General features: G+C 42.8%; 2 protein-coding genes across 4 annotated transcripts; one reads left to right on the top strand and one right to left on the bottom strand.

Moving 5' to 3' along the window:
- Positions 1 to 1,297: 1,297 nt before the first annotated feature.
- On the top strand, positions 1,298 to 20,936 carry LOC133646308 (zinc finger protein ZFMSA12A-like). 3 transcript variants are annotated; one of them, XM_062041544.1, is made up of 10 exons: positions 1,298 to 1,424; positions 2,039 to 2,241; positions 4,016 to 4,072; positions 4,180 to 4,278; positions 8,934 to 9,057; positions 9,132 to 9,399; positions 9,470 to 9,632; positions 15,653 to 16,157; positions 16,233 to 16,688; positions 16,753 to 20,936. In XM_062041544.1, exons 1-10 carry the CDS (start codon positions 1,421 to 1,423, stop codon positions 16,950 to 16,952), a joined length of 2,079 nt encoding a protein of 692 aa, XP_061897528.1. In that variant the 5' UTR covers positions 1,298 to 1,420; the 3' UTR covers positions 16,953 to 20,936. The 3 variants fall into 3 exon arrangements, with proteins under 3 accessions (XP_061897528.1, XP_061897519.1, XP_061897537.1); XM_062041535.1 differs by having other exon boundaries at positions 4,016 to 4,105; XM_062041553.1 differs by having other exon boundaries at positions 1,330 to 1,467; positions 4,016 to 4,105.
- f2 (coagulation factor II (thrombin)) lies at positions 17,189 to 20,603 on the bottom strand. The gene is made up of 15 exons (XM_062041566.1): positions 20,447 to 20,603; positions 20,189 to 20,269; positions 20,041 to 20,120; positions 19,939 to 19,963; positions 19,589 to 19,654; positions 19,408 to 19,516; positions 19,202 to 19,338; positions 18,814 to 19,110; positions 18,629 to 18,745; positions 18,425 to 18,551; positions 18,141 to 18,308; positions 17,895 to 18,068; positions 17,607 to 17,785; positions 17,451 to 17,521; positions 17,189 to 17,386 (listed from the first exon to the last, which is right to left on the bottom strand). Exons 1-15 carry the CDS (start codon positions 20,505 to 20,507, stop codon positions 17,237 to 17,239), a joined length of 1,842 nt encoding a protein of 613 aa, XP_061897550.1. The 5' UTR covers positions 20,508 to 20,603; the 3' UTR covers positions 17,189 to 17,236.
- Positions 20,937 to 23,641: the final 2,705 nt, after the last annotated feature.

The raw sequence follows: 23,641 nt of genomic DNA, 5'->3' as shown, positions 1-23,641 counted from the left end.
GTGGTTCTTTACTGGTAGCTGCAATGAGTGATCATACACACAATATGTGGTTAGCACCTCTGCTGCTTTCCATGTCATTAGCAGAGAACAGGAAGTCTCCTCAAGTACATAACATTTTCATATTTTCACAATTACATGAAATGCAATTACAGATGTAACTTAATACAATGGTTTTTAACTGTATACTTTTTCTTCGTGTGTGATCGTATAGTGGTTTTAACTTGCTTTTATCTTTAATTGTATTACAATTAATTCAATACAACATATTTTTAACTTGGTTTTTAACCAACATCATCCTTTTTTATATATTTATGAAATAGAGCATAGAAAAACACAAAATACAATACAAGACATGACACAAATAATTAAATGGACTTTTAGCACCCTCTAATGGTGACTAGCGAGTATGACAGACCACGTTGTTCCCATGTTAAAATGGCGAACAATACAAATGTAAATATGAACGTGTTGACACGTCAAACGCACATAGTGCAACAATTATTAGCTGCAATGAGTGATCATACACACAATATGTGGTTAGCACCTCTGCTGCTTTCCATGTCTACAGGGGGAAAATAATATCGACTTCAGTGCAAAATAGTAGGACATCTGACGTGAGCAATAACCAATTCAAAACGAAAATTCCACAACATAGCATTTCAACTGCCATTAAATAACTGTGTATCTTACAATAAATCTCACGTTAGCTTTAGTGTAATTTATAATATTTTGCAGAGCAATATCAAAACGTGTCTTACCATTAGCAGAGAACAGGAAGTCTACTAATAGCTTCCGGTTTGCGGTAATATCTACAGACTTTTCAGGTACCAGCAGATGGCGCAATTGGACCTCTCATTGCATAACAAACCAATATACATATTTTAGCAGGAATTTCACTCAAATAATCAAAGTATTTCTTATACCCGTTACATATATATAACCTAATCATATTAAAAATAGCTGACCGTTTTCCCCGTTCTGTGGGATTATATTCCTAGTTTGATCTCGGACGTCTGGTCACTTATAAAATATAAGAAGAATATTCTATTACTGTTAAGCAAACTATGAATAATAAAACATGTGTCCTTTATCATAGCTACACGTATGACAAAAAAAGAGCGTGAAAATCAGTGGTATTTAGTGAGGTAAAATGAATTAAATGCGCTGACAGTTCATTGCTCCTGCCAAATGAATTGCACTGAGTGGAGCGGATCACCACTCCAAGATGGCGGCCCCGCGTCTCGTCGTGCTGCGTACCCTTACAACATGTCTAGTCTATGCAGACGACAGTCAGCAAGCTAACCAGCAAACATCGCGCATGCGTGGACGCGTGTGTGAGGACTGCACGCAGACAGTCAGCAAGCTAACCTAAGCAGCAAACATCGTAATTGCAACATTTAAGTGTTACTTCAAAGACAAAATGGGTTTGTAAACACACACTTTTTGGTCCTTGGAGTCATTTTTGAGGTAATGTCGTTAGCCAGCTAGCTTAAATACTTATGAGTACAACGAATAATGCACACAAGAAGAATGTTATTCTTACAAGACATGCACACTAATCGCTACTAACTGAAGCAAAGACAACATGTAAACAGAACATTGTTGCATGTAAACAGAACATTGTTGCATGTAAACAGAACATTGTTGCATGTAAACAGAACATTGTTGCATGTAAACAGAACATTGTTGCATGTATCGATGTAGCATGGTGATCATGCTCATCATTTTGCTGCAATTTTGCGTCTTTTGTCATGTTTGAGCTCATTAATAATCGTGCATACTGACTACATAGCCACTGTAAAGATAATCGTGCATACTGACTACATAGCCACTGTAAAGATAATCGTGCATACTGACTACATAGCCACTGTAAAGGTAAGAAGTACATGAGTAACAATATCCTTCTTAGCTGGTCTCTGCAAACCTTTACCTTATTGTGTGAGTTTGATTCCAAAGAAATAATGCATGTGATATATTATAATTGCATTGTGATGATATGAAAATGATGATCAATGTATTTGTTGTCGTCTCTCCGCAGCCTCCCCAACCCCCTTGTCCTCCCTGCGCCTCCTTGTCCCTCCCCTGCGTCTCCTGACGGCTGCCATGTGGCAAGTTGCACAGCAGCAAAGCGTCAAGCATTATGGCATCCTGGGAGATTTTGTGTCCCTGGTGACGGAGGCCATTCCTGAACTGCTCACAGACAAACAGAAGCGCGTGCTGCTTCTTGCGCTGAGGGTCAAGGTGCGTGTGGGCTTTTGCTTCTCAATCCACTCAATTCCACTCTTATTGTGTCGGCCTCATTAAAGATGCCACGTCAACAGTCTTCTCCTGCCAGCCTGGGAAGCATGACGCTTTGAAAAGCCCCATGGTAATCCAATCTGCAATTGTTCCACATCCCGGAGTTGCATTGACTGCGTTATTGTACATTTGTACTACTTATTTATAATGTCTTTACATTTTACACTTTCAATCAATGTTTACTTATATAGCCCTAAATCACCAGTGTCTCAAAGGGCTGCACAAGCCACAACCACATCAGGGCAAGGAAAAACTCAACCCAATGGGCTACAATGAGAAACTTTGGAGGAGACCACAGATGTGGGGACCCCCGCAATGGACGTGGAGTGGATCTAGTTAATAGTATGAGAGTCCAGTCCATAGTGGATCTAACATAATAGTGTGAGAGTCCAGTCCATAGTGGATCTAACATAATAGTGTGAGAGTCCAGTCCATAGTGGATCTAACATAATAGTGTGAGAGTCCAGTCCATAGTGGATCTAACATAATAGTGAGAGTCCAGTCCATAGTGGATCTAACATAATAGTGTGAGAGTCCAGTCCATAGTGGATCTAACATAATAGTGAGAGTCCAGTCTACACACTATTATGTTAGATCCACTATGGACTGGACTCTCACACTATTATGTTAGACCCACTATGGACTGGACTCTCACACTATTATGTTAGATCCACTATGGACTGGACTCTCACACTATTATGTTAGATCCACTATGGACTGGACTCTCACTATTATGTTAGATCCACTATGGACTGGACTCTCACACTATTATGTTAGATCCACTATGGACTGGACTCTCACTATTATGTTAGATCCACTATGGACTGGACTCTCACACTAGTCCATAGTGGATCTAACATAATAGTGTGAGAGTCCAGTCCATAGTGGATCTAGTTAATATTGTGAGAGTCCAGTCCATAGTGGATCTAGTTAATATTGTGAGAGTCCAGTCCATAGTGGATCTAACATAATAGTGTGAGAGTCCAGTCCATAGTGGATCTAACATAATAGTGAGAGAGTCCAGTCCATAGTCGATCTAACATAATAGTGAGAGTCCAGTCCATAGTGGATCTAGTTAATATTGTGAGAGTCCAGTCCATAGTGGATCCAACATAATAGTGTGAGAGTCCAGTCCATAATGGATCTAGTTAATATTATGAGAGTCCAGTCCATAGTGGATCTAGTTAATATTGTGAGAGTCCAGTCCACAGTGGATCTAGTTAATATTGTGAGAGTCCAGTCCATAGTGGATCTACTTAATAGTGTGACAGTGCAGTCCACAGTGGATCTAGTTAATATTGTGAGAGTCCAGTCCATAGTGGATCTACTTAATAGTGTGACAGTCCAGTCCATAGTGGATCTAGTTAATATTGTGAGAGTCCAGTCCATAGTGGATCTACTTAATAGTGTGACAGTCCAGTCCATAGTGGACCTAGTTAATATTTTGACAGTCCAGTCCATAGTGGATCTAGTTAATAGTGTGAGAGTCCAGTCCATTGTGGATCTAGTTGATATTGTGAGAGTCCAGTCCATAGTGGATCCACGTGATAGTGTGACAGTCCATTGAGACACAGGCCAGCCACGGCCATAAGGGAAGGATTCCCACAAAGCCACTGGTTAGACTCCATGACTTTGTTCAGTTGTCATTGTGAAGTATCATAGAACATGTGACTTAGTCCAACTCACCTAATTAAGATTTGTGTAAACTCTTTTTCAGCTCAGCGATTCACTGACTGACAAAGGTGATTGTGCTCGATTGACTCTTACTGACAAAGTGAGTCCAGTGGAGAGACGGCGCCTCTCACAGGTCAGAGTGGCAGCAACATTTCAAGATGAGTATGTCCTTTAATACTTTGTTTTTGTTTTGCCTTTGCTTTTAAGGATGTGTTCAACCAGACTTTTGACAGGGCTCTCCAGGCCCTCCTCTCTGACTTCCTGTGCAGGATTGAACAGCTTTTTCCAGTCCCTGACTTCAAACAGGTATCTGCCAGCTATGCCTTGAAAGAGAAGTGTATTGTTGGGATGGGATGTGAATTATAACCTTCTGTTTAGTATCGGTCACAGACAACAATGGCCGTGTCTTAAATAGAATACTTGTGTACAGTATTGGGTATACTGCGTACTAGGCCTAGCTCTAGGTCATATGATGCCCCAGGCCAGTTATGGGCAAATTATGCCCTGCGGACATTATGCGGCCAGTTCAACTCAGGCAGCCGGACGTCTCCAAATTATTTTTTAAACCTTTACCATCAAAACTAGAGCCACCGATACGATGTGCAGTTCATTTTCCAAATGACCATACATCTTGAATTGTAGAGAGTATTCCAATGGTTGGAATCTGCTCTTTTGAGTGATATACAGGTTACAGGGTTCTTAAAAACCTTGAAAATGCTTGGATTTTAATGTTGTGTTTTCAAGGTTTGAAAAATGCTTGAATTTTGGGTGAAGTGCTTGGAAATGTTCATCATATTCTCGCAGTCTGACTCAAAAAATGGAATAAGTTTCCTTAAAAATGAAAGCTACACACTTGATCTGTTTGCTTTGCACCAGCCCTTACATGAGGTTGTTGTCATGCCAGAGCCGTATATAGGACTCTGTGTCGCCCCCAAGAGGACAGTGGTGCATCGCTCCATCATGCCGGGAGGTTGTTGTTTTAATGAACATTGGATGGAAATGATTAGTCCATTATTGGACTTGTTTGTACTGTGAAGGTCATGTAATGTATCATTTGTAACCTTTTTCACAACTTAGAGCTGAGGTAATATGAATGATTGTGTAGTTTTTACACAACATGGTTCTATGCATTTCTGGCTCTATTATTTTCGTTGTCTACTTAACTTGTCTGGCTACCTCAGTGAAAGCAAAAAGTTAACTTTTGTCTTTTTGTTCATTTGTTATCATAGCCACGGTTCTAAGGCTAGATATGCTTAATGAAAGGTGACTGAGGTGTTGTGAAACAAACTAAATATTTCCCTTTTATTTATTATCCTTATATTAATGTGGAACAGTTTTGTTAATAAATGAGTGAAATTGACATTTTGAGGGTGCGTGTATTTATATGACATTATGCAGTTTATTAGCACAAATACGCTGTGAATCAATCTGTGCCGTTCAACGTCATTGAGTGCTGGAAGTAAGAAAAACAACAAGAAATGTGAAAAACAACACAAATGGAGACACGTTTGCAAACAGCAATGATATTGAATAGTCACACTGCTTCATTTTCTATGCCCCATTCAGTTCATGATGACTGCTGCTTCAATGTTAGGCTTAGCTTTTAGCAGATTTTCAGTATTTTTCCTACAGACAGCATTTGGTGTCCTCAACAACAAAGCTATGGATTGATTCACACTGGTTTTCGCCTTTTGAAGGCTACTGGAAAAAAATGGAAAATTGATCTTGAAAGTCCTTAAAAAGTGCTCGAATTTGGCCACGGAAAAGGTGTCCAAACCCTGAGGTTGTTAGGGTAATATACGTTAGGGCAGCTCCAAGCAGACGAGGCAAGACTCTGGGTTTGTTTACATCAGCCAGCTTGAGATGTGAGTGACAGGGAGGGACACAGAAGCAGATTTCTTCAACATAGTTCTGTTATGCAGAACAGTGACATTATATGGACTATTATTATATGGATCTGTGGGTGGTTTTTTGTCCTTTGCGTTCATGTTTCGCTGTGTTTGTTACAATCATGATTTTTAGGCCTACAAATGAAAACTAAAATAAATAAATACTGAGATGTTTCGGGGCCGCAGGGAACTGCCTTTGTTTGCCTAATGGTAAGTTTGCCACTGACTTGAGTCTTTTACAATTAACTACCTTACTCACCTGATCTAAAGACTTTAAAACGAGTATTGAGTTTTTGTATTGTTATTTACTTAAAGGTAAACTTCCTTAATAAGTGTGTGTACTGTGTTTCATTATACATTCATTTGTATTCCCATATTTATTCACTTAATTCAATTATTTTGTTCTTAGATTCTACAATTTGGCGCCCCCTCCAGCAGATTGCACCCCAGCAGCTGCCTGTGTGGCCTACTGTGTGCAAGTACTCTGTACTGTGTGCAAGTACTCTGTACTGTGTGCAAGTACTCTGTACTGTGTACAAGTACTCTGTACTGTGTACAAGTACTCTGTACCGTGTACAAGTACTCTGTACTGTGTACAAGTACTCTGTACTGTGTACAAGTACTCTGTACTGTGTGCAAGTACTCTGTACTGTGTACAAGCACTCTGTACTGTGTACAAGTACTCTGTACCGTGTACAAGTACTCTGTACTGTGTATAAGCACTCTGTACTGTGTGCAAGTACTCTGTACTGTGTACAAGTACTCTGTACTGTGTACAAGTACTCTGTACTGTGTACAAGCACTCTGTACTGTGTACAAGCACTCTGTACTGTGTACAAGCACTCTGTACTGTGTGCAAGTACTCTGTACTGTGTACAAGCACTCTGTACCGTGTACAAGCACTCTGTACTGTGTACAAGTACTCTGTACCGTGTACAAGCACTCTGTACCGTGTGCAAGTACTCTGTACCGTGTGCAAGTACTCTGTACTGTGTACAAGCACTCTGTACTGTGTGCAAGTACTCTGTACTGTGTACAAGTACTCTGTACTGTGTACAAGTACTCTGTACCGTGTGCAAGTACTCTGTACCGTGTACAAGCACTCTGTACTGTGTACAAGTACTCTGTACCGTGTACAAGCACTCTGTACCGTGTACAAGCACTCTGTACCGTGTACAAGCACTCTGTACTGTGTACAAGCACTCTGTACTGTGTACAAGTACTCTGTACCGTGTGCAAGTACTCTGTACTGTGTACAAGCACTCTGTACCGTGTACAAGCACTCTGTACTGTGTGCAAGTACTCTGTACCGTGTGCAAGTACTCTGTACTGTGTACAAGCACTCTGTACTGTGTGCAAGTACTCTGTACTGTGTACAAGTACTCTGTACTGTGTACAAGTACTCTGTACTGTGTACAAGCACTCTGTACTGTGTGCAAGTACTCTGTACTGTGTACAAGTACTCTGTACTGTGTACAAGTACTCTGTACCGTGTGCAAGTACTCTGTACCGTGTACAAGCACTCTGTACTGTGTGCAAGTACTCTGTACCGTGTACAAGCACTCTGTACCGTGTGCAAGTACTCTGTACCGTGTGCAAGTACTCTGTACCGTGTACAAGCACTCTGTACCGTGTACAAGCACTCTGTACCGTGTACAAGCACTCTGTACTGTGTGCAAGTACTCTGTACTGTGTACAAGTACTCTGTACTGTGTACAAGTACTCTGTACTGTGTACAAGCACTCTGTACTGTGTGCAAGTACTCTGTACTGTGTACAAGTACTCTGTACTGTGTACAAGTACTCTGTACCGTGTGCAAGTACTCTGTACTGTGTGCAAGCACTCTGTACCGTGTACAAGCACTCTGTACTGTGTACAAGCACTCTGTACTGTGTACAAGTACTCTGTACCGTGTACAAGCACTCTGTACTGTGTGCAAGTACTCTGTACTGTGTACAAGTACTCTGTACCGTGTACAAGCACTCTGTACCGTGTGCAAGTACTCTGTACCGTGTACAAGCACTCTGTACCGTGTACAAGTACTCTGTACCGTGTACAAGCACTCTGTACTGTGTGCAAGTACTCTGTACCGTGTACAAGCACTCTGTACTGTGTGCAAGTACTCTGTACCGTGTACAAGCATTCTGTACTGTGTGCAAGTACTCTGTACCGTGTACAAGCACTCTGTACTGTGTGCAAGTACTCTGTACCGTGTGCAAGTACTCTGTACTGTGTGCAAGTACTCTGTACCGTGTACAAGCACTCTGTACTGTGTGCAAGTACTCTGTACCGTGTGCAAGCACTCTGTACTGTGTGCAAGTACTCTGTACTGTGTACAAGTACTCTGTACTGTGTACAAGCACTCTGTACTGTGTGCAAGCACTCTGTACTGTGTACAAGCACTCTGTACTGTGTGCAAGTACTCTGTGCTGTGTACACGCACTCTGTACTGTGTACAAGCACTCTGTACTGTGTGCAAGTACTCTGTACTGTGTGCAAGCACTCTGTACTGTGTACAAGTACTCTGTACTGTGTGCAAGTACTCTGTACTGTGTGCAAGTACTCTGTACTGTGTACAAGTACTCTGTACTGTGTGCAAGTACTCTGTACTGTGTACAAGCACTCTGTACTGTGTACAAGTACTCTGTACTGTGTACAAGTACTCTGTACTCTACCTACTTTCTGAGTGTGCACATTTTGACAGTGTGTCCCAAATCCAAAACAGTGCTGTTTTTGCACTTACTGGAATTTAGGATTGCAGTATTTACCCGATAAACCATTTGTTCACGAGCTGCTTCTCAGCTGCTATTATTTCAAGTTAGCCACTCCCCTTCCAGCCAAGATGGCAACTTTTGACAATGGCAGTGTTTATCTATCACTGATGGCTTAATATTTGAGCGTATTGTCCGAGTAGTGACAGTGCACTTTGTTTTGCTGCACTTCTGTGTGGATTCACTCACGTACTCACAAGACTAAGTGTACGTATGAAAGTGCGTAAATGAACAGTAACGAACACACTCATCTTATCAATTGCTCGCCATTGTTAAAGAAAAAGATGAACTTGTTCCTCAGGCTGTGTCATGGCTCAATGCTGCAAGCGCTGGTTTTGACGACTGTCTCGGTGTGCCTGACAGAGAGGACCTGAAAGTACTACTTAGCAACCAGCGCTATCAGCTGGGACAAGTCACTTCTACAGGTTGTAGTCATTCACCTTAACCTGTATTTAGTTATTTTTAAACCCACTTTTGTAACATTGTCTTTTTGTTCTAGTTGATTGTGACACAGAGAAGATCCTTCTCTCTGCCTGGTCCCACCCCCTCATCACAAAGCTGTCCAATTATGAGCCACCTCACCTCAATACACAAGCCCATTCAGATGTCCACGTTGACATTGGGAGTCCAGCCCAGCTGGTGGTGGTGATGATGGAAAATGAAAAGGAGGAGATTGTGTCTCGGCAGATGTCTTCACCAGCTGAACCAAAGTCCAATAGCGCTTCATGTAAAGATTCATCCACAGCTGTCAACCTGAAGGCACAGAGGTGAGGTCTTTCCTTGCCGGAAGTACCCAACGTCTTATGTCTTTCTAACTACCGTACCCTTTCTAAGCAGATTAAAGGACATGCCTGGTAACTCCCATGACCCATCCAGACACACGTCAGATCAGCCACACAGTGACATCATGGCCGACGCTCTTCACAACATTTCACATCATTCTCAGCGAGTGGCTCACAAATGTCCGCAGTGTGGGAAATGTTTCATCTACCGCTCTCAGGTGAGTCTCTGTGCACCAGTGTCGCGGCCAGAACTACATCAGTAACAATCAGTACGTTTACATGCTCTGAAAAAACTAATTATTGCATGGATGGGCTTAAAAGCAGCTTTTTAAAACGCATGTCAACACTTTACTTAGAGCATGTTTGACTTTTTAAAGATGGGATTACATTCAGTGGTACCTTATTTAACGTTGGTAAAGCATTCCAGAAGCAACATTGTTAGCCAAACATACTTTAGCCAAAGTAAGATTTCCCACAGGAAAAAATGTACATCCAAATAATTTGTTCCACACCTGGATATAACACCACAAAACACTTTAATTATAGAACAGTTGCAGTTAGGGATGAAACAATATGAACATTTCATATCACAGTTATTGTGACCAAAATTATTAATAATAATAATCATTAATATATTTGTTTTTGCAGTATTGTTGAATGTGCTCAAAAAGGGCCTTTACACACACTGCAATTGTTTTAAACTAAGTTTTATTAAAGAAATACATAAATAAACAGACACAAAATGTACTTTACTTGGCAGAAGAAACAATAAATATTGTTCTTTTTTTTGCCTTCATCCACATTCCTAATCTCAGACAATAATCTGTTTCTGCGCATTCTAAATAGTGGACAAACTAGTAGTAGCAGCCACCTAAAAATGCACATATAAAACCTTCTTAAAATGAATCGAAAAACTGCCAACAACACCCCGAGTACATGCTGTGACCTGCATATGAACTGAACTGTAAGAGCTGACACCCAGGAACTACTTCTCTGGCATAGTGCCTGACACCTCTATCATCTTTATGAGTGTGGAAAGGGAATGGTAGGTTAATGGTAGCTTTCTTTGACACAGAACAGCTAATGGGCACATTTGATTCTATTTGTACCAATGTGCTGGATAAATTAGCTCTCCTGAAAGTTATGCGCCGGAGATCCAAACATGAGGTGTGGCTCAATGACGTCAGGTGAGGCGTGAGTGTTGGAGGGCAGAACGCAGCTGGATGGAAGACAGACTGCAGGTGACATACCAACTCCCTGCAGACACTTAGAGAAAGTATCAGGATGTTGTGAAGGCTGAAAAAACTCTGAAGTATTTCTCAGACTTGGTTACAAATAACATTCATAAGCCTCAGGTTCTTTTTTGAAACAACCGGTTCCATTTTCAAATCCCAGTCCATCTGCCATGTTGGAAGTGTCAAGAGAGACTTGTGACAATTTCTTGCACTTTTCTTTAACAACAAAGTTGCTACTGCTACTTTTATTCTCGCTTCGTCGACAAATTGTGTGAAAGTTTTTACTGAGTTTGAACCTACGTCACTATCAGCTCTCACTGACTTGATCAGTAAACCGAAAGCTCGCTCTTCTCCCACTGACTCTGTCCCGCCTCTCTTTTTCCAAGAAGACTTCTGGGGTTGTGCCTTCCTACTGCAAAAAGGCAGATGTTGAATCTTTGTTCAAAAAGACCAAATGAGACCCTTTTGTCTAATCCAACTACCAGCCTATTTCTAAGATCCCATTTGTGTCCAAGTTTTTAGAGAAAAGTGTTTTTTTCACAGATACAGCCTTTTTCAAATGACAGTGGCATTTTAGATACTTTTCAGTCAGGTGACGCATCGAGTCTGCACTCTTTTTAATGACTGATCCTGGTAGTTCAGCCATTGTATTGCTTTTAGACCTGACTGCTGCTTTTGACCACACAACTACTTGATTTTGTTTGGAAGACTATGTAGGGGTCAGGGGGACTGCTCTGAAGTGGTCCAGGTCTTACCTGTCAGGGAGAAGTTTCTGTGTAAAACTGGGGGACTGGACTTTATCCACTAAACCCCCTTTGACTGTGGAGTCCCCCAAGGATCAATTATTGAGCCCATCCTGCTTGCACTTTATGTCATTCCCTTTTATCATTCGTATGCAGATGACTACCAAATATATTTTGGCAGTATATATATATTATTGAAAAAAAGGATCGGACCCCCCTTGAACCGCTACTTGAATGGTTAAATGACGTCAAGACCTGGTTGTCATATGAGCAGTATTCTCCAGGAAACGTCCACATGGAATGAATGTGTGTGGTTGTGGAAACTTTGCTGAATAGTATCAATAAACTGTGTTATTAAATCTCTCGTAGGCTGTATGTTCCATAGCAATGATATTGCTAAAACCAGTAAGTCGCTAAAGATTAAGACAGCTGCAGATGCCAAATTATAGATGACATCATATATTAGGGATCCCAGACCTCTGCTATTTAGCCGAATTCCACTATTCTTCTAGCCCAGTGATTCTCAAAGCGTAGTGGTGCGTGGGTTCCATGCCAAAGAATCCCCTAATTTAAATATAGGGTTGTTCCAATGCCGATAACGGCACTTTGTGGAGGTATGGCTGGGTACCTGTAACTAAGTTTACACTGCACAGAAAATCTGATTGTTTTGCCCTCAAGTGACATAGATGGGATATTTTTTTGCCAACCCAGTTTTTCCCATAAACTGCCAAGATACCTGTGGCGGTGGGGGCGTGGCTATGGGCGTGGTCACCATGACATCATCGAGTGATTTGCATAATTTACTACAATGTTATGATTTTCTCTAAAAAGGCTCAAAAAATGTATACTTACTAATAATAATAACAGTTTTGTTTTAAACGTCCATCCATCCATCCATTTTACAATATAATTACAACACTTTATGTACATATTTATATACAGATTTGAACAATAAGTTATTCACTGAAATATATTTAATAATTGTGGTTCTTACAAAAAATATATCTTATAAAAATATAAAAGCTAAAATGTCTCTTAAAGCTCTGCCCCTTTAATTAGTGCATACTAAATAATTTAACTTTAGCCTACTACTACAACTATATTATTTACCAGCAACATAAAGCGAAACAGAAGCAGAGGTGTCCTGCCACAGTCAGTAAGAAATAAACAGAAAACAGTAGTGGTGGTAGATAGACACAAAGCTTCATCAAACATCTGATCCACTGAACGAAGAGCTCCAAAAATCTTGATCCTACACTTCTCTTTTGTAAAGTAAATGTGAACAGCCGATATGGGCATCTACATCAACTATATGATTTGCCTGAGAAGCTGGACAGGACACAAAAAAAAAAATAATAATAATAATTTGTTTTGGTGGCGGCCTTAATTCTTTGGTGGCGGGCCGCTACAAATAAATGAATGTGTGGGAAACACTGCAACCTAAACTCTTCAAAGTGCTTAAATTCTGAGGTTTTCGCGTCAGATTCAGACCACATCAGGAGGTAGTCAGAATCCCATTGATATTTCATCTTTTTTAAATGAGACTTCAGTCTAAACGGAAATGCATCCTGAATGCGATTTTTGCGTCTACGACATGCGTGTGCGCGGGGAAAGACGCAGCCCGCCAGCGGAAGTGGATACGTCATCACATCTGGCTACTTTATGTGTAAGCTAGCTTAGTGGTTAGCTTAGCGATTACCATCGCTTCTCTATCCCTGGCATACTTTTGCAAAACAATCCCATATTCTTTAGAAAACCACTAAATTATACAAAGAAAAAACCAACACAACGAACTGTTAACATTTAAAAAAACAGAAGGACTACTCGGCCATACGGTTAACTTTCCTTACGGTTAAAACAGTAAACATATCAAAACTGAGAGGACACAGGTTAGTTTAACTTGAAATATTTCAAACTCAGCGGGCCCAGATGCAGTCAACTTTGGCTTCGCTTACCTTGACTGCACCCGCCTCAGTGCAAAGGTTATAAAGCCTCCGTATGCACGTTACACAAGCTCTGCAAAGCCGAGTTGCAAATGGACACCATCATTTTTAAGATGCTTCTGACACTGATACTCTGATCGTTGGGGCTGACTCTCCCACAGCATTTGGAATAGTGGCTACTGCTGCTGACCCCTACACTAATTTGGACGAGCCAAGCCCAATACCTTGACCACCTCTACTCCACATGAGTCCACGCCCTGGTTCTTGGGCTCTCCTCATGGCAGAAGAGGCAAACACTGCCCTGGCCAATGGCGTCAGAGCATTCAATTGACCAACAGATACTGTATGTCCTCCCTCTCAGTTGGAAATAGTCTTCTTTTTAGTGCATAGAGGACTTGAGCAAAAAAGAAAAGTCCAGTTGCATTTAACATTTGTGGATAGTATAAAACTTGTTTCAAACCAATAATTCCAGTTCTCCCTTGCTCAGAAAGAAAGTCTAATTGAGCATCGTAACCCCGACGTGGCAGAGGGATGCCGTCGCCCATTCAGCCTTATTGTTGCTATACTTGCCGACTCGAGCTGAGCTTTAAAAGTGAAAAGGTGCATTTATTCAGTAATAAAATACAAGCGGTCACAAAATGTGAGATATTTGCTGCAAGAGTAGAGTTTGGCTTTCACAAGCCCAGAGTGTTTGTATCGCCTCTGCTGTGGAAGGCGTGCACAAAACCTCCAGATGCGTGCAACCTTGAGCTAGCTTGGAGATACTCTTCCGTCATTTGGAAACACTGCCTTCCTTTCAACCAATGGTGTCCAATGTTATAGGCCCGTGGCACATTGTACAAATGAAATAAAGAAAAAAAAACTGCGAAAAGGCATGATGGCATAATATAATGAATAACAATGTATAAAAACAAAAATATTCGTTTTTAGATATAGTGTCCCAAAGTCACTACACACTTCCTTTTTTCTATTTCCTCTCAGACATTATTTGGACAGACGTGAAGCCGTCACAGCTCAGGCTTTGCAGATTTTAAACAGTACGTGTATCAATGGCTGGCCAATTGACATTCAGCAGCACAAAAATAGGTTTTTACGCCATCTCCATGCTTACTCGTTGCACGTATACGTCAGCAATCAGAATGAGACTCTGCAATCTGCAACCTGTTTTGAAAAGTTTCTAGATAGGATGTACTTTATTCATCCCACAATGGGGAAATTGTGTGGTTGCAGTGCAGATACAAAAACGTCCACAGAAAGAAGAAGATATGAAAACATGAGAGAAACATTAAAGAAAACCAAGGACGTAAAAGAGCACAGATCTGATGCAAGATCTGTGCTCTTTTACTGAATAAAGCTGCCACTTTACTGGTGCCATTTCTACATTCATCTACAAAAATAAAACACAAGGAAAAACCTAATATTTAGCAATAACTAATACCTGCTGTGCACATACAATCGCACCATGCATAGACAAACCACAATAACACAGTTTTAACATCCAAACATTGTTGTCCTCTGCAATGCTCCGTGTGCTGGCGTGGGGGCAGCACGGCCATAGACAGGAACAGACCCAACCAAGTAACCAAGAGCGCCGACTCCGTCCTAGGCTGCCCACTAGCTCTCGGCCAATGTCCAGTCCGCAAGGATGAGCAAGAATCGGTCCAGCTCAACGCCAACTCCGCAGCCCCGTCTCTTCCTCCGCATCTCCTTCAGTCTCTCCATGAGGACACTGGTTTGGCAGAAAGCCAGCAGCTGGTTCCCAGTGCCAACATGGCCATAGCAATAATTCTTCACCAGGCAGATCAAAAAGTTCACATAAAATCAGCAAAAAGCCATGAAAGTGCCTCACTTTGTTGCGCAGTCCAGGAGGGGCCCAAACCAAAAAGCAAAAAACACATGACAACAACAACAGGGAAACATGAAGAACACAAAAGGAGGATACACAAGAGCGCAGAGCTCCTTCAACCAGCAGCCACTTCAGCGGCGCCATCTGGAAAAATGATACCTAATCGTGTCGAATCGAGAATTGATTCTGAATTGAATTGTCACCCCAAGAATTGGATTCAGATGGACTTGCGACGTGCCCAAAGATTGGCACCTCTTTAAGTTGTACCTGTGAACAATCCATTTTCTCACCACAGGAAGTTTCTCCTTTCTTCGGTCACCAAGTGCTGGCTTGAGTGGGATTCGGTTGGTTGTCTTTAATGTATGAAGAGCATGGTTCTATATCTGGTCCATGTGTATGTGAAGTGCCTTTGAATAACTTCTGTTGTCATTTGGCACGATAGAATTTTAATTGACTTGACTTTGCCTGCAGGTTTTGCGTCACCTGCGAACCAGCAAGTCCTGTGGCCACACCTTAACCACAACTGCAGCTGCTCATCAGGACAATATACCTGCTGCTGATGAGGAGGCACGCCTTGAAACGTGCCACCCCGCTGGAAACCACCCTTGCTTTCAGTGCAAGGATGTGTTCATAACCAAGGCTGACTTGCTGCTCCACCAGCGCAGCCACAGAGCCCGACCCATCTTTCGATGTGGCCAATGTGACAAGGAGTTCCTTCACCTGTCCAGTTTGACCAATCACAAGCCGACACACCAGGAAAATGGCGGGATCACCTGCAGCCAGTGCGGCAAAGTGTTTGTGTCGGCTAAAGAGAGAGACGCACACAGCCTGCAGCACCGGCTGCCAGACCTCACCTGTAATCTCTGCTCGCAGATGTTTAGCTCACAGTCGCAATTGCTGCGACATCTGCAGACACACACTGTGGAGGGTGCTGAGCCGTGCTTTCCCTGTCGCTTCTGTGACCAGACATTTTCAGGTAACGTTTGTCCTGTGACCATGTCTTCATGGGGGACATCCATGCTTTAGTAAACTTGTGTGCAATTATCTGCAGGCGTGACTCTGCTCCGTATCCACCAGCGCTCCCACAGGACCCGTACGTACCAGTGTGACCAGTGCGACAAGACGTACGGCTCGCTCACCGGCCTCCAGTCCCACCGGACAAGTCACAACACAGACAGTCGCTTCCTGTGCCCTCAATGCGGCAAATGCTTCAAGACACGCGATGGGCTGGAGGGCCACCTGAGGACGCACAGTGGCGAGCGACCATACCGCTGCCCCTACTGTCCCAAAGACTTCACTGCGCTGGCTGGCCTCAATGTTCATGTGCGGCGGCACACTGGAGAGCGCCCATATGTGTGCACAGTTTGTGGCAAGGGCTGGCCGTCCGGAGGCGACCTGCAAAAACACATGCGTATTCACACGGGTGAACGGCCCTTCTCCTGCCAGGAGTGTGGCAAGTCCTTCTCCAACTCTTGTCACCTGAGTGAACATCGGCGCATCCACACCGGTAATTTCCAATCTTTAATGTCCCAGATGGGGAATGTTGATAATGGCTGTGTTTGGTGTTCTAGGTGAGAAGCCTTTTTCCTGTCCCGAATGTGGAAAATGTTTACGGAGGAAGTTCGACCTGAAGAAACACATGTTGTGCCACAGCAACAAACGTCCATTTGCCTGCGTTTCCTGTCCCAAGAGCTACACTCGCAAGACTCACCTTAACAGACACCTGTTGACGCACAGGCAAGATGGCGGAGAACCGGAGGCAGCGGATTAAGTTTGACACCTTTTTATACTTTTGAACAATTCCACAACTTTTAGTGGACCCCTCTTGATTACTCTGTATCTTTTTGGACAAAAACTGCAACTAAAGATGACATTTGAGTTAAGTCACTGTGATAGACGTTTGCTAGTGTTAACATTAGCATTTCTGAAGGACGTTTATACAGTCAGGTTTGAACTGAAATGTTGTGTTGACATTGTTGCCATGGAGATTGCATTTGTCTACTGCTGTCATTTGTGAATCAAACAAACTTTATTAATGTACATTTCCATTACGGTCTACTCGTCATCATCAGAGTTTTCAATGACTTTCCTCATCCACCTGCTCATCCTGAAAACGTGTGTGAAGAAGCCGTACTTCCCATCGCGGTCGCAACCCTCACCCCATGACACAATGCCAATCTGGTACCAGCGGTTCTCTTCTGGATGCTGCAAAAACAAAAACAAAATTCAAACACCTGCAAATAATTGAAAGAGTTGATGATCTTTTCACCTTCATCACAAAGGGTCCACCACTGTCTCCCTCACAAGCATCACCTCGCTCGGGGTCGTCGGGTTTATAACCTATTAGTAGGTTTCAGCGTAAGTTGAGGACATCTTCTGATTCCAAAGGAAAGGAATTAGAGTGCAACAGAAAAACAAACTTTACCAGCGCAGAACATGTTGTCAGTGATCCTAATGGATGTGGAGCTTCTGCAAGTGCTCTGATCTGCGATGGGCAGGTGGATCTGCTGAAGGACTACGGGTAAAGCTCTGGCAGACGGGCCCCAGACTTCCCTTAGGTTTCCCCAGCCAGTCACTCGACCTTTAAACCCTGCATTCATCAGTCTGTTGGCAATATGAAAAGTCATAACTCACGTCAAAAACAGTTGATATCAAGCCGTTGATGTGGTGTGGCAATATTAAATGTCACTCAGAAGAATGTGTGTAGACTCACAGCTTAGCCACCTTCTTGTTGGGGAGGCAGACTGGGTGGATCTGGTCTGTGAAGACAATTGGCCGCCTCAAGTGGAGCAGCGCGATGTCTCGGTTCAGATTCTCCCTCCAGTTGTACTTTGGGTGGACAATGATTTTGTCAATTGCCACAATCTTCTCAATGTTGCGTTCAAACCTAAAGAGCAAAAAAAGTGAATTGCTGGCGTGTCGCCCACAAAGGTGGTGGCAAGAGAAGGTCTTTTCTTACTTAGCCCTGTTGTGTTTCCCTAAGCGCACGATGATGTCATTGGTGGTGAAGTTCTTGTTCCAGGGCGGGTAGAGGATACAGTGAGCGGCTGTGAGGATCCACTGATCGCTGATTAAACTGGCGCCGCACAGCAACTCTTGCGGGCTCCGTTTGTACAGCATCACCTGCCTGGTGGACGCAGTCACGTTTGAACTCAAATGTCAAATGGGGCAAAGACGTAACTGTAAGATCCTCATTATTAACAGCAGGTGGACATAGGTAACTGGTAGTTCCTGTGTGCTTACCATGGCGCAGAGGCCACCTCAGCATCGTTGCCCCCAACAATGCGCTGAGCTCTGTACGACTCCAGCAGCTCCTTCTCGTTGCTGTCCGCCTTTTTAAGCTTTTCAAACTGGGGCCGCTCTCCACACTCTGCCACACAACCAGCTCAGCAGCATTGGTTTTGACAGCATGCAACTACTGTATCTTCATGTTCATCGGCGTCTTACCAGTCTCTCCTTGTCCAAAGGAGCGAGGGTTGAAGAAGGCCTTCCTGGCAGGTGCCAGTACGGAGCGCTCACGGCCATCAGACTCAATGGCTGAGTCTCCCCCAAGCAGCTGGTCCTCTGCAGGTGACACACAGGTGAGAGCCCCCATTTGTGTCCTGTAATGGTTACACTGGTGTCATATTTACCACACATCTGTAGGTCGCAGTAATCTACTGTCACGTTCCCAAACTGCCGCACATAGCACCACGGGCCCTCTGGGTCGTTGTCCGGGTTACGACATGTGTTTCCCTGCAGACTGACTTCTGGTAAGAACTCCTTGTCCTTGCTCAGCATCTTGACTTCCGGCATTGACCACGGCAAGCAGGTGTGGCCCCGCAGGGTGACTGCCAGGTCGCCAACGTAGTCAACTCCATTGTCAGTTAAACACTCACTCACATCCCTTTTTGGTGCAGGGGCCGCAGTGCTTGGAACAAAGTGTTCCCCTTTCAAGGAAAAAAACAATTACGCACTGCCATGACAGCTACTGACATCACCATAGACTGAAATGGGTTTATGTTCTGATGTCAGACTTGCCACATATCGGAACTCTGCAAGTCTCTTTCTGGACGGCCGGGTCCTGAGTGAAACACCAGGGTCCTTCTGCTTGGCTGTCTGGGTTTCGACAGAAGTTCTCCTTGAGGTTGCTGCCCGGGTCTGAAGCGTTGAACTCTCTGAGGACAATAAGTTTTTTTACAACATGCAGCCATCAACTCTCCCAATGAGGGTGTGTTTGCTCTTACTTTATTATGGGATGTGGAAAGCCCTGACTCCAACTCTGACAGAGTCTCCCTGATTTAGTGATGTGGATGTCTCCCTCATAGTTGAGTCCTTTGCCAGAAATACACTGACCTGAACACAGACACATACTCACAGAATTGATCACGTTCACTCCTTTTAATGTTACATTACATCAGATTTTACCTTCTATACAATCTCTGATCATGATGATGTTGCTCGTGGTCCGTTCCAGTGTTGTTCCTTTGCAGTCTGCATGCGCACACAAACACACACACACACACACACACACACACACACACACACACACACACACACACACACACACACAGGCGGTTTGTGTACTTGTGAGGGTCAACTGCTCTGGACTTTGTTCATGTTTGATTAAACTTCTGGAAGAGACCAAGAACTTGAATATACAAAGCTACTAAATGCAGATTTAAATGAAACCGACCAAACTTCAAAATAGGCAGCATGGTGCAGTTGTGCTAGCTGCTTCTTCCTCGTGTCTTAGCAAAAGGAGGTTATTTACTCACCCTGATATTTCAGCCAAAAGTTTTGCTAAAAGGACACCAAGATATGTCGTTAGGCTTTGAGTATCTCTCACAACCAGCAGATGAAGATCATTGTGCTCGTACTGTTTTGTCCGGCTGTTCGAACACCTCTCTGGCCTCTTCGTGATCACACATTTCCTCCATACACTCTCTCTCTAGGTTCCCTAAGAACAATTACACAAACCCATGTTGACTGGTGTTGCGTCTTCCATGCTGGGGAGTCAGTGCTCACCTGGTTTCATCTCTTCAAACAGCTGATTGGCTCGTCTGCCACGAACCAAAACTTCTGAGGCCAGCGGGCTGTCAAGAAAAACTGCACATACAACAAACTTTACTACACGCAATCTGCTTCTCCTGGAAGATGTTCCTACTATTTTGACTACCTGCTCTGAAGTTAGTATTAATACAAAGCATTTCAACTGTACCTGTTGTTCTACATGCTTTTCACTTTGACTGTTTGTATATAAGAAAAGAAGCAAGGATGAAATACCGTGTTCTGTCAGACAGCCCTGCAAAAGGAACAGAAGAAGAAAAGATGTTGGTCCGGCCATGATCTAGACCTCCAAGCAAAACTTCCAAACCAAGTCTAGTCGGCTTCTGTCATTTCTCTGTAGACCCCGGAGTCATCTGATGGGTGGGAATATTGACCGCAAGGTCAAAGTATGACTCAGCCACATGTTTACCATTACTCAACCAGCTCGATACCACCTGGTTGCTTAATGTGATCTTTTTTTTTAACCTGTTATGTTCATCAAAATGACTAATCTGTATGCTTTATTGTAGAGAGTTACTAGTTATAGTGAGTCTGAAAAACTTCTTGTGTTGTGTGTTAGAATTAAGAAGGTTTAGTGATGCACAAAGTGAGTACAGAGTACAATATTTAAGAACTATTCCAGAAAACTGTTGAGAGACAAAGATGTTGGTTCACTATTTATACAGTACAGTTTGGACACACCTTCTCAGTCAATGTGTTTTCTTTATTTTCATGACTATTTACATTGTAGATTGTCACGTCAAAACTATGAAGTGAAGTTATGTACCTAACAAAAAAACGTAAATAACTGAAAACATGTTTTATATTGTAGTTTCTTCAAAATAGCCACCCTTTGCGCTGATTACGGCTTTGCACACTCTTGGCATTCTCTCCATGAGCTTCAAGAGGTAGTCACCTGAAATGGTTTTCACTTCACAGGTGTGCTTGAAGCTCATACAGAGAATCATTTATTACATTTTTGCAATAGAGCATAACAAAATGTGGAAAAGGTGAAGCATTGTGAATACTTTCCGGATGCACTGTACAGCCACTGTATGTGGAATATGACCGTAGTCACAAGCGCAAATATTTGTATGTTTTCACTGAATTGTAGACACAAGGCCACATTTCAATCATTTTAACTTCATGACTTTCTAAATTTTGGAGGATTTTGTTTTGAGGCAGCACGGTGGTACAGGGGTTAGTGCATGTGCCTCACAATACGAAGGTACTGGGTTCGATCCCCGGGCTCGGGGTCTTTCTGTGTGGAGTTTGCATGTTCTCCCCGTGACTGCGTGGGTTCCCTCCGGCTTCCTCCCACCTTCAAAGACATGCACCTGGGGATAGGCCCCTCCCACCTCCAAAGACATGCACCTGGGGATAGGCCCCTCCCACCTCCAAAGGGGGATAGGTTGATTGGCAACACTAGTGTGTGAATGTTGTCTATCTGTGTTGGCCCTGCGATGAGGTGGTGACTTGTCCAGGGTGTAGAAAATGGATGGATGTAGTTTTGTGTAAATTGAAGTGTGAAAAGAACAAATGTAGTGGCGTTGTGTGCGAGGAGCAAGAGACATGCTGTCCCTCTTGAACTAGAACAACTCCATCAAAGAGGAGCAAATATTGATATAGAGAGCACAGAAAGCAAAGTACTGCACCACGGTCGTCGGTGACTAAACATTGGCATACCAGTGGTGGTTATACAGTAGCTCCAATGATTCAAACACAAATAAATAGCTGCAGGCTGAAAATGGCTACTGGGCCACACCCTGGTTATGTACTGTATACTTTCTTAAACGCGGAAGAACATCTTGAGGTAATCATGCATGAATAACTAAGTCTTGCCACATGAACATGTGCTTTTTTTTATGGGCTGTGCAATTTAAAAATGTAATTACCTCAATCAAAAACGGAGCAGCATCTCCTCATCCGTGGCTCACTAGTGCAACAACAACACCCGAAATGTGTCAAGTAAAGTTCCTTGGGTGAATAATGTAAAGTCACTACACCGGTATGTTTTAGTGCTTTCATGGTGAGTTTACTGACAGACATAAGTAAGAACTTTACACTACTTTATATTAGAAATGGCAACAGTGGAGGATGAATGTCACATAACAAGAAGATAGAGAAAAAGAAGCTTATCCACTACGATGTCACACAGACTACAAAAGCAGACACGCGCAAATATTCAGGACTCATGCAGATCCCAAGTACAGATCAGCAGGTAAGAAAAGTTGCTTTTGCATAATATTGTGAAACAAAACAGCAGATAATATGTCTTACCTTATACACACACCATAATAATACTCCTATGTTGAAGCACAGTACAATCCATCAAGTGGTGTGGCTTCATAGCTTACCAAAGTCATACTAAAACATTTTGATAGATGTTTGAGCGCCGTGTGTAATGTTCTATATTTTCAATGGAACATATCAAATGTTGGTGTTGTTTACTCGAGTCATATTGCAGTCTACATGTGTCTCTTATGTGTGACTGCCATCTACTGGTCACACTTATCATTACACCATGTACCAAATAAAATAGCTTCAAGGTCGGTAAGCTTAGCTGACTAGACTTTGCAAGTAGTGGTGGTGATGCTGGTAAACCTCATCTTAGCTGACTAGACTTTGCAAGTAGTGGTGGTGATGCTGGTAAACCTCATCTTAGCTGACTAGACTTTGCAAGTAGTGGTGGTGATGCTGGTAAACCTCATCTTAGCTGACTAGACTTTGCAAGTAGTGGTGGTGATGCTGGTAAACCTCATCTTAGCTGACTAGACTTTGCAAGTAGTGGTGGTGATGCTGGTAAACCTTATCATCTTAGCTGACTAGACTTTGCAAGTAGTGGTGGTGATGCTGATAAACCTTATCATCTTAGCTGACTAGACTTTGCAAGTAGTGGTGGTGATGCTGGTAAACCTTATCATCTTAGCTGACTAGACTTTGCAAGTAGTGGTGGTGATGCTGATAAACCTTCTCATCTTAGCTGACTAGTCTTTGCAAGTAGTGGTGGTGATGCTGGTAAACCTTATCTTAGCTGACTAGACTTTGCAAGTAGTGGTGGTGATGCTGATAAACCTTCTCATCTTAGCTGACTAGTCTTTGCAAGTAGTGGTGGTGATGCTGATAAACCTTCTAAACTTAGCTGACTAGTCTTTGCAAGTAGTGGTGGTGATGCTGATAAACCTTATCTTAGCTGACTAGTCTTTGCAAGTAGTGGTGGTGATGCTGATAAACCTTCTCATCTTAGCTGACTAGTCTTTGCAAGTAGTGGTGGTGATGCTGATAAACCTTCTTATCTTAGCTGACTAGTCTTTGCAAGTAGTGGTGGTGATGCTGATAAACCTTCTAAACTTAGCTGACTAGACTTTGCAAGTAGTGGTGGTGATGCTGATAAACCTTCTAAACTTAGCTGACTAGACTTTGCAAGTAGTG

Source organism: Entelurus aequoreus, linkage group LG01 (assembly GCF_033978785.1).
Source record: "Entelurus aequoreus isolate RoL-2023_Sb linkage group LG01, RoL_Eaeq_v1.1, whole genome shotgun sequence".
In the NCBI taxonomy this organism is placed as follows: Eukaryota; Metazoa; Chordata; class Actinopteri; order Syngnathiformes; family Syngnathidae; genus Entelurus; species Entelurus aequoreus.
The sequence above is the reverse complement of the archived record's forward strand: the minus strand, read 5'-3'. Positions and strand labels throughout refer to the sequence as shown.

Bases quoted from the DNA above. Each gene is read 5' to 3' on its own strand.
- LOC133646308 (XM_062041535.1), top strand. The intron at 9,400-9,469 runs GTGAGGTCTTTC...CTTTCTAAGCAG, and splicing joins GTCAACCTGAAGGCACAGAG to ATTAAAGGACATGCCTGGTA. The intron at 16,158-16,232 runs GTAACGTTTGTC...AATTATCTGCAG, and splicing joins CTGTGACCAGACATTTTCAG to GCGTGACTCTGCTCCGTATC.
- f2 (XM_062041566.1), bottom strand. From the start codon at position 20,507: ATGGCCGGACCAACATCTTTTCTTCTTCTGTTCCTTTTGCAGGGCTGT. The intron at 20,121-20,188 runs GTGAGCACTGAC...AATTGTTCTTAG, and splicing joins GTTTGAAGAGATGAAACCAG to GGAACCTAGAGAGAGAGTGT. The intron at 18,746-18,813 runs GTAAATATGACA...TGTCACCTGCAG, and splicing joins CTGCGACCTACAGATGTGTG to AGGACCAGCTGCTTGGGGGA.